Genomic DNA, 11301 nt, shown 5'->3' with positions numbered 1-11301 from the left:
CTTTGGTCCCAGCTCTCTGCAGGTCATTCACTAGGTCCCCCCGTGTGGTTCTGGGATTTTTGCTCACTGTTCTTATGATCATTTTGACCCCACGGGGTGAGATCTTGCGTGGAGCCCCAGATCGAGGGAGATTATCAGTGGTCTTGTATGTCTTCCATTTCCTAATAATTGCTCCCACAGTTGATTTCTTCAAACCAAGCTGCTTACCTATTGCAGATTCAGTCTTCCCAGCCTGGTGCAGGTCTACAATTTTGTTTCTGGTGTCCTTTGACAGCTCTTTGGTCTTGGCCATAGTGGAGTTTGGAGTGTGACTGTTTGAGGTTGTGGACAGGTGTCTTTTATACCGATAACAAGTTCAAACAGGTGCCATTAATACAGGTAACGAGTGGAGGACAGAGGAGCCTCTTAAAGAAGAGAGGTCTGTGAGAGCCAGAAATCTTGCTTGTTTGTAGGTGACCAAATACTTATTTTCCACCATAATTTGCAAATTAATTCATTACAAATCCTACAATGTGATTTTCTGGATTTTTTTTCTCATTTTGTCTGTCATAGTTGAAGTGTTCCTATGATGAAAATTACAGGCCTCTCTCATCTTTTTAAGTGGGAGAACTTGCACAATTGGTGGCTGACTAAATCCTTTTTTGCCCCACTGTATATATATTTATTTTATGGCAGGGACATTCGCACTGACACTTAATGTTAGCTTGATGGCTATTTGTTTTTACCAATCTATGGTACAATGTTATTTGCAATTGTATAAAAAAATATATATATAATTTATGTCAACCACTTGCGTGGTGCAAAGGACTGTTTTTATTTGCAACTAGTAAGAACTTTTTTTTTGTGAGACCCTGATTCACGTGAACGTACAAGTCCATTTCTGTTTTTTCTATTAATGCCAGGAGAATCCGTAATATTTTTAAGAGACAGGAATGAGGTTTCTAAAGCAATTTCCTGTATTGAAGACTTTTCCTTAGTTTCGGATTTGAAAATTAATATCAATAAGTCAGTCTTATTTCCACTCAAGGATTGTGTTTTACAGGAAGTATATGGTAGCCCAATTAAAGATACGGTTACTGTCACGCCCTGACCTTAGTTATCTTTGTTTTCTTTATTATTTTGGTTAGGTCAGGGTGTGACAAGGGGTGGTTTGCTGTGTTTGGGCCTGTCTAGGTTTTTTGTATGTTTATGGTGTTGTTTACAGGTCTAGGTGTTTTGTATGTCTATGATTGCCTAGATTGGTTCTCAATTAGAGGCAGCTGTTTATTGTTGTCTCTGATTTGGAACCATATTTAGGCTGCCATATTCCTTGGGTCATTTGTGGGTGATTGTCTATGTGATGTTGCATGTTTGCACGCAGTGTTGATAGCGGTCACGGTCGTGTTGTTATTTTGTTTGTTTAGTGTACTTTGTGTTCATTCGTCTTACATTAAAAGTATGTATTCACTACGACGATAGTGACAGTTACTTATCTTGAAATTGTTATATGCAAGGACGAAAACACGAGTGAATTGAACTTTAACCCCATTGAGAAAACAAAGAAGAAATTGAACCTCTGGTTGATGAGAGATATTTAGTTATACGGTCGGGTTTTATTATCCAAAGCTGAAGGGTTATCCAGGTCGGTTTATGTCTCGTTATCACTTGACTTACCCCCTAAAATTGTAAAGGACTTAGATAAGATTATTTATAGTTTTATTTGATAGCCACAAAAATGATGTGGATATATTGAAGCAACATCTCAAGACATCAGTCAGAAAGTTAAAGCTTGGTCGCAAGTGGGTATTCCAAATGGACAAGCATACTTCCAACGTTGTGGCAAAATGACTTAAGGACAACAAAGTCAAGGTATTGGAGTGGCCATCACAAAGCCCTGACCTCAATCCTATAGAAAATTTGTGGGCAGAACTGAAAAAGCTTGTGCGAGCAAGGAGACCTACAAACCTGACTCAGTTACACCAGCTCTGTCAGGAGGAATGGGCCAAAATTCAGTCAACTTATTGTGGGAAGCTTGTGGAAGGCCACCCGAAACGTTTGGCCCAAGTTAAACAATTTAAAGGCAATGCTACCAAATACTAATTGAGTGTATGTAAACTTCTGACCCACTGGGAACGTGATGAAAGAAATAAAAGCTGAAATAAATCATTCTCTCTACTATTATTCTGACATTTCACATTCTTAAAATAAAGTGATGATTCTAACTGACCTAAGACAGGGATTTTTTTACGAGGATTTGTTAAGGGAATTTTTATCAATGATGACTAATTATGTATACATTTCAATCAGGACTGACTAGTCCAAATGCGATTATGTACTGTACATATATGAATTTTCTCTCTTGCTCCCATTCCCAATTGTATATAATATAATCAGGAGTTTAGTAACAATGACGGTCTGTTCCTTTGTACAAATCAATGAACTATCTCCAGATGGCATGGACGGACTATCTCCAGACTGTCTAGAATGCTGATTTACAATTACTGACCTTGGCTTCAGGCGAGGAGGGAAGGCTCGAGAACTATAGGGCCTCTCTACCTGTGTCATGAAGAGATAGAACATTTAGAAAACGCTGACGTCATTTTCAGTTTATAACCTGTGGAAAAATGTGTATGTACCAGTACTCTCTTGAATTAAACGCTGTTACCTGACTTTTAAGACCGGGGCTCTGTCCATTCTTATAAAAAATATTGGGTCTTATAATCCCTTTAGAATGCATTGACAGAGTAATGAATTCTGATTGGGAAATAATACAGAGGAATTTAGAATTCCTCTAACAGGATTAAATGTCAGGAATTGTGAAAAACTGAGTTTAAATGTATTTGGCTAAAGTGTATGTAAACATCAGACTTCAACTGTACCTAGAAGTGCACATATTCTTATTTTTTTTAATGTATCTTAAAAGTAAAAGTAATATAGTCAACTATACAACTTCTACTACTACACTTTATATCATCCAATAATATATAATGAAAAACACTCAACATTAATAATTAATGCAATTATGTTAATTTCAAATATTTATTTTGAAATATAGATTAGGTGCTCTTCTTTTTATAGCAGGAAGTAAAGGGACTGGAAAAGGCTTTGCCTATAGCTGAAAACATCCTGGAAATGAGCGAACGCTTCCTTGGTTTCTTCTTGGTGGAGCATACACTCTCTGTTTGGCAGGATTCTTGATCTTTGACAATTGCTGAAAAAAAAATGTAAACATAACATTTTCTTTAACTGAGCCTAGTTAGTGTGAATAATTAGTATTGCATTATTATTATTTAAATTGTAATATTCTACATAATTTACAAATGTAGGCCGGCAGGTAGCCTAGCAGTCTCAATCCCCCTATTTAACGCAGAAGTGTTACATAGGCCCCCCCCCAGGGCTTAGTGCCAAAAAGAAGGGGATAAAAACATGCAATATATATATATATATTCGTCAACTTATATCTCTCAAATTTAAGACAGACACTTCAGTTCCATGTAGTGAATCTGTTATTCAATGCATTTGTATGGGCAAATAGCAGTAAGGCCGATACAAACCCATCGGCCTAGACAGGGCTTAGACTCATGTGGGTTAATTACAAAGGTGCAACTCGTGCTGGAGACAATAAAAGGCCACGCTAACATGTGCAGTTTTGTCACACCACACAATGCCACAGATGTCTCAGAGACTGAGAAAAATAGGAGCAAGGAAAAACGCTGGTTGACTTGTTTTGAGGGAGCGTGCAATTGGCATGCTGACTGCAGGAATGTCCAACAGAGCTGTGGCCAGAGAATTTAATGTTTATTTCTTTACCATAAGCCGCCTTCAATGCCGTTTTAGAGAATTTGGCAGTATGTCCAACCGGCCTCACAACCACAGACCAAGTATATGGCGTTGTGTTGGCTGTAGGGTTATGGGGTGGGCAGGCATAATCTACGGACAACGAACACAATTGCATTTTATCAATGGCAATTTGAATGCACAGAGATACCGTCACGAGATCCTTAGGCCCATTGTCGTGCCATTCATCCGCCACCATCACCTCATGTGCATGGTAATGTATCGAAAGGCCTGCATACTCACCAGACATGTCACCCATTTAGCATGTTTGTGATGCTCTGGATTGACGTGTACAACAGCGTGTTCCAGTTCCCACCAATATTCAACAACTTCGCACAGCTATTGAAGAGGAGTGGGACAACATTCCATAGGCCACAATCAACAGCTTGATCAACTCTATGCGAAGGAGGAGTGTCACGCTGCATGAGGCAAATGGTGATCACACCAGACACTGACTGGTTTTCTGATCCATGCCCCTACCTTTTTTTAAGGTATATGTGACAAACAGATGCATATCTGTATTCCCAGTCATGTGAAATCTATAGATAAGGGCCTAATGAACGTATTTAAATTGACTGATTTCCTTATATGAACTGTAACTCAATAAAATCTTTGAAATTGTTGCATGTTGCGTTTATATTTTTGTTTAGTACACATTTGAGTGTATTGACTTACCTGTTTCACTGACGGCAGGGGTCTGGTTCTGGGAAGGTGTTGGAATGCAGTGGTTTTTCTTGTTGACCTTCTTTGTACACTGGGTAACAAACAGTCATTTGTACAGTAGGAGAAATTGCACACAAAAGGTATCAGTGTTTACCATCATACTGTACGTAATGAATAAAAATAATCTTTATAATTTGTATTTTGATGACATATGTACCTTTGGGTTGAGTCCACAGAGAGAGCTGAATCTTCCTCTCTTCTTTTCCTTTCTACCAGTTGTTGGAAGCCCAGAATTACCTACCTCGTCACTGCCAAGTGCATTGTGTGATGACAACTGGGTCATGGAGGGAGGTGAAGAGCTAGCCTCATTGCATTTAGTTAGTAGTTCCCTAGTTAATGATTTGACCAGGGCATCGTCAAATGCATAATCCGTTGACTTCATTGCAACCTGGAGCATCTTCTCTGACCCAAATTCTTGAAGAAGCCCCTTGTAGACAGCCTTGAAAATCTTTTTGATTTTCAGATTCTGGGGGTAGGCTTGAGTTGGTTCAAGGCCTGAGGTGCCACAGAACTCAGACAGAATCCTCTTTGTGAGAACTCTTGATGTTTCACCAATGTCAGAGGATTCCAGTAATGTGATAGGGGTGATCATTGACAGCAATCTAACAATCAGTAAAAGTACCAAAGAGGTGTAGTCATTGCCAGTGGAGTCAAATGATGCATGTGTATCAGAGTCCATGGCTGATGGAGTTGATGGATGCACAGAGACACTACACATCTCCAGATCTTTGTTGTCCATCTTGGATTCCACCTCTCCTAAAACTTGAATATCCACAGTTCCACCGTTGTGTGTGCTGCTGCCAGACAGAGAGGTTCTAGGCAATGATTTGGCACTAGACTGACGGCTAGTGGTCATGAGAGCCGGTCTGTCAGAGTCAAGTGTTCCAGCATCAGTTGGGGACAACCCATTGATTATGTTCATCAACTCTGATAATTCTTCTGATGAACTGGAGGCCACAGAACAGGTATCCATGACCTGATTGACCATTATATTGGTGAAAAGGCTCTTTGTGTCACAGTAAACCTGTGAGGAACTAATGGAGATGGCAGAAGAGCTCGGGATAAGCTGACTTGTGTCCTGCAGAGAACCGTCAGAGATGACAGTCTGGCAGAAATCGGATCCTTGTGTTGGTGGAGGAAGCCAGAAGACAATCTGCTGTAGCAGACGTTTTATTGACTCCGTAGCAAAGGAGTACACAAGGTCAGATGGAAACTCCCTGGATTCTTCAGAAGCATTCAATCCTGTCTTCAGCTTCAAAAGAATAGAGTCAGACACGCTCTTGCCAGCTGGCACAAAAAGAGCCTGGGGGGTGTTGTGACTTTTTATGAGCTCATAAACTTTGTCAGTGAGCTCATGTGAGAAGTTCTGAAGACCGTCCCTGGGGCTGAGTCTCGCAAGTCTCCTTGTAAAAGAAATGACATCATCTGCAGTTGCTATGTGTTCCGTATCTTCTCTTGGAATGACCTCCATAACAGTGTCAACTATGGCAGAAATGGTTTGCCTTGTGTAATTTGTTGACCCTTGTGAATGAGTTGAGGAGTCACTCATATCAATGACCGAACTCCTAATGATAGGACAATAGATTTCAACAGGCCACTCATTGGGGACTGGAGTGCCTGGAAGAGAATTTGTAAAATCACTCTGGGACCCTCTGGTCATGGCAGAGGTGATGGACAGGGAGGACTTTGAGGAGGATGGCCGGTGTATCTCATTTCCATCAGTTCTCACCATGTCAACATCCTCCAACATGGAGCCCACGATGGAACGAGTCAAGAGGCCTTTCTCTGAGGTGCTCATCCTCTCTGACATAGACACTCTCCTCTGGATTGTCATCAGAGTCTGACTAATTAAGGTTTTGGAATAATTTACCATGCTGGTCTGGCTGCCTTCATGTTCACTGTAAGTCATTTGGGTAGAAGTAGCTGTTCTGCATATGGATTCGGCATGTTTGGGGGCCTCAACCACATTGTCTAGGAGGACCGGTTGTTGCTGGGCAAAAAAATCCTTGACCTTGGTGAACACATTGTTGAACAGGTTAACAGTGCCTGGCCAAATGATATTTCCTTTCACATTGGCCCCGTTGTGAACACTGACAGGAAGGGTTGAAGCTGACAGGGATCTCTCTAACTGGCCAGACACTGAAGCATCAGACATTTTAGTCATCTGGGTGAAGCTATTAAGGTCTTTAGTGATGCTTATGACGATGTTGGATGCTGCAGAATTGGTATGCAGAGAAGAGGTGAACAAAGATGGAGTTCCACTCTTCTGAAGGATTTTGACATCACTTTCATTACTGGACTCTGCACAAATGTCTGCACTTCTACCATCAAGGTTGGTATTTACAATGCCAATTAACCCTGATTGAAGGATCCCACCAGCCATATGTGAGGCTTTAGTTTGAAACTCCTCAGTACATAGTTTGTCAAAGGCTGTGGATTTAAGACTTCTAGAGGATGCCTCCTCCTCAATATTGTTGATCTCACCATGCAAATTGTCCTGTGTATTGACAGCATAGTCATAAACAAATAAATATGATTTGGAGGCGGCAAGGACGTCAATCTGAGAAACAACGGCATCCAAAAGCTTGGACAGGTCTTCTGTATCTCCTTTTAGGCTAGATATGCATTCCTCCATGGATTCCTCGGAGTGATACACAGTGAGGATCTGACTAATGACCTCCTTGGTACAGGTTTGAAGGTCTGCTTGGATTTCAAGAGAATCACTATTACAAGTCACCTGAGAATCTAAACTTTCACTAGGAGCCTGTTTGAGAGTCTCATTATGTATTGGTGTAACACCATCGATGACCTTTACAGAGTCTTGGCAGGGAGTGAGAAACCACCTCAGCATTTCTCGAAATCTATGATATATAATACGAGCAGCAGAAAGGGTGCTCACTTTTGACATTTTGAAATTTTCAGAGTCATGTGCCTGCATGGACTGAACAATAGTCTCCACATCTGTTACAAAAGTGTCCAGTAATTTAGATGCTTCCGAGTCTCCCAGTAAGCTGTTTGTAAAGGGGTTGACAGATCTCAGAGCTTCACTCACTGCCTTTCTAGCCTTTGTCTGGAAAGACACACTGGAGAGTTTCTTCATATTTATAACTGGAAGACTCTGGGTAGATTCACTGTTGGTGGTGCTGTCCTGCAGACCAAGTGGAAAAGTGAGATGGGAGAGACATTGTTCACTGTCTAACAACTCAGATGGTGAGGCGGAACAAGAACTGGTGAAATCATTCAAGTCAGACATGATGCCATCCACAAATAGAATGGCCTCCAGAGACTCTTCAGAATCACACTCTCCAACAGAAGATGAGAACTTCTCCATCACCTCAGTCTTATACAAGACTAGAACCTGGCTGGCAATCGCTTTTGCGGTGTCAAGGAGGACTTGGTCTTGCAAATACTTTTTGAGAGCCAAGAGAGGTTTTGGGGTCTCACTTTGTCCTTTTTGTTCATTCATAGATGAGGAGGTTATTAAAAGTGGTTTACAAGAAATGGTGTCCGATGTGTCAGCCTCACCATTACTGGAATGACCGATGTCCAGGCACAAAGTTGGAACCATTGTGAAAGAATCTTTTGTGCTCTCCACAAATGTACTTGCGAGATCCCCTTTTTCTGGACAGGTAAGGAGTCTCTTCAGCGTATTTTTCATGTCGTAGTAACAACCAACAGTGTAAGACCAGATCTTACTTTGATGGTTTTCAAGAAGGATCTGCTCACTCTGTGCAGGGGAGCAGGATGCCCTGATAGACTGGGTAAGATTGTCCATGTCTGAAACAAAGGTACTTAAAAACTCAGAAGCCTCAGGGTCAATCATAAGGTCTCTGATCTCACCTATCCTAGGAGTTGGACTAGATGATGTAGTGCCAGAACAACATGATGCACAACCCCTGAATCTTTTAACGATCTCCCGGATCGATTCAATGGCCTTGGTCTGAAACTCCTCAGTGAGTAGTCTGTCCATACTTTGTGTTGACAGACGAAGACTAGATTTGGTACCTTTGATATTGAGGTTGCTCTCTCCTTGTTTTAGCATCTCCTCAGGACTTTTACAAGCTTCAAGCCTCTTCATATGGTCAGCAACAACACAAAGCAGTTCCCTCTTGTCGGGTTCATTTTCCTCCTTATTGCTGAAGTTCAAAACAGTGCCACTGAGGGCTGTCATGACCTGTCCTGTTAAATGTGTCATATCCACCTCAACACCATCCTCTCTGAGAACAACACTCTGCTCAACACTCTTCCCATTAATGTACATCTGAAGTATGTTGGAAACGCCAGACACCATCTCCTCAACCACCTTGGTGCTGGAGACACCACCACTGGCAAAAATGACAGGGGACATTCGCCCAGAGATGGGAGTTTGGATGGCCACAGAGATGATGGAATTGACTTTCTTTGACACTTCTCCAACAATAACCCGGGATAGACTTTGAGTGTCTACCTGGCCCTCTCTTTGGATACAGAGGACATTGTTCAGCGACTCTTTGAAGGAATCCTGGACACCAGTGAGGAGACTGTCCTCAGTGATCCCAAAAAAGTCACTGAGTGGCTCAGATGAAATAGACTCACCATCTCCCTGAGTATTTGGCAACAATGTCTGAGACCTTTGAGAATAGAAAGCAAACAATACAGCATTCCATATTCAATAGTGGATACTGTAGTCACATTAATGCATAATTCAGTAATCAATTAAATTGGTCATTAAGAGTAAACTGTAACACAGATAACAAAACATATTTTCACAAAATGGGTTATGAATAGTTAGGTGAAACCGAATGACTGAACATACCCATTACGAGAGGAGCTTGATTTGGCCGTGCAAGACCTTGAGGATTTGCTGCTGCCTCTCTTGCGAACCTTCAGGTTTGTGCTAGAGGATCTCTCTGATTCTGTCAGAGACTTGCCGGATACTGGAGACACATGGCTGTATATCCGTACAAAACGGAAAATTGCAGGGATGATGACCTCCAGGATGGCCTCAGATACAAACCGCACAATCTCCAGGCACATCTCTGCAAGCAATGCCCTCATCACCTGTAGGACCGAAACAGTGTAGGTAGATTACGCATAGCCGGGCTCTGAAACCAAGCTCCTCAAAGAGATACCAACAATCTCACATAAGTTAATGAGAATCATGAAAGTGGCATACATTGGAAAGCATGAAAAGCAGTAGGCTACTAAAAAGCTCTTTGTATATAACTGTTTGTGATAATGTGGATGATACTGTAGATAGATAAAAGGCTTGTATCTAAATTTCTTGAAATATTTATTAATATATCTATGAATAATTTTCAAGGTTAAGGGACTTACAGGGTCCATCCTGCCAATGCTTAACTGCCTCCATTGCCTTTCGGAGATAATTAGATGTTTTTAGCACCAAAAAGCACACCAACACACATACAATTTATAAAATCCTCCAGATGACATTGCATTCAAATACTACAACAGAAGGTTAGACATACTCCTCAGTAAGTTTTTCCAGAAACCGGATGATAATCGGGTTGAAAGCATCCGGATTGATTGGCGGGAGGTCAAGAGCCCTGGTCTGACAGGCCCTAGAGACACACTCATTAGATTGTCCCTGGTGAGATGTCCCCTGAACTGTCATCCCAGAGAATTCCACAGATGTAGAGGGACCTGTGTGCAAAGCAGCATTCACCAAGGTAAAGAAGTCAGAAAACATGTAACCTTCTAAGGCAAGTATGTATTAGCCAATTTTGTGTACTTTGTGAAGATAAGTACCCAACAAAGGATTATGCACTCTGATATTAGTCCTCTGCTCAATAGATGTCCATACTAAATCACATTTACATGCAAAAGGACTACATTCAGTGAAATTAGAGTTTAATTTATGACCTGCATCTGTATCAGTGATCTGCTCCACTTTGTTTCTCTTGGTCCTCTTGGTCTAAAAAGACAATACAGTCAATGATATATACGTAGATACTGTATGAAGCCATTCCAATACAGCCCTTTGAGTAGAGCAAGGGTAAGAATGATTATAGGGCTGTCCCCGACGAAAAAAAATATTTATAGACCGAGAGACATCCTGTTCTAATGTTAAAATGTATTTTTCCATATTCAGACGCACCCTATGTGTTTGAATACAATCACCTACATAGGCACTGAGCTTGTCTGATGCTTTAAGCACACTGTTTGATTAAATAATGAAGACACACAAATGACTCAAAAAAGAGCCCGATGGTGACACTGTATTATTACAGCATAGCAAAGATTAAAAACAGCCGAATCTGTGAAATTGCTTAATTCAACATTTAGCCGGTGCATGAGGCTTGGTGCTCACAGAATCAGTAGGCTATTAAACAAATACTCAAACAGGCAACAGAAGCTATATCTGTCTTATTTCTGTATACATGTATGCAGTACCAGTCAAAGGTTTGGACACACCTACTCATTCAAGGCTTTTCTTTATTTGTACTATTTTCTACATTGTAGAATAGTAGTGAAGACATCAAAACTATGAAATAACATATATGGAATCATGTAGGTACCAAAAAGTGTTAAACAAATCAAAATATATTTTATATTTGAGATTCTTCAAAGTAGCCATCCTTTGCCTTGATGGCAGCTTTGCACACTCTTGGCATTCTCTCAACCAGCTTCACCTGGAATGCTTTTCCAACAGTCTTGAAGGAGTTCCCACATATGCTGAGAACTTATTGGCTGCTTTTCCTTCACTCTGCGGCCCAATTCATCCCAAAACATCTCAATTGGGTTGAGGTTGGGTGATTGTGG

The 11301-nt window shown here is 41.0% G+C and overlaps 1 protein-coding gene across 1 annotated transcript; it reads right to left on the bottom strand.

Annotated features, from left to right (window-relative positions):
* Positions 1-3048: 3048 nt before the first annotated feature.
* On the bottom strand, positions 3049-9879 carry LOC139414038 (serine-rich adhesin for platelets-like). The gene is made up of 4 exons (XM_071161918.1): positions 9856-9879; positions 9335-9579; positions 4492-9149; positions 3049-3190 (listed from the first exon to the last, which is right to left on the bottom strand). The coding sequence occupies exons 1-3, from the start codon at positions 9862-9864 to the stop codon at positions 4667-4669; spliced, it is 4737 nt and encodes a 1578-aa protein (XP_071018019.1). The 5' UTR covers positions 9865-9879; the 3' UTR covers positions 3049-3190; positions 4492-4666.
* Between the last annotated feature and the right edge of the window lie 1422 nt (positions 9880-11301).

The sequence above is a fragment of the Oncorhynchus clarkii genome, chromosome 1 (assembly GCF_045791955.1).
Source record: "Oncorhynchus clarkii lewisi isolate Uvic-CL-2024 chromosome 1, UVic_Ocla_1.0, whole genome shotgun sequence".
In the NCBI taxonomy this organism is placed as follows: Eukaryota; Metazoa; Chordata; class Actinopteri; order Salmoniformes; family Salmonidae; genus Oncorhynchus; species Oncorhynchus clarkii.
The sequence above is the reverse complement of the archived record's forward strand: the minus strand, read 5'-3'. Positions and strand labels throughout refer to the sequence as shown.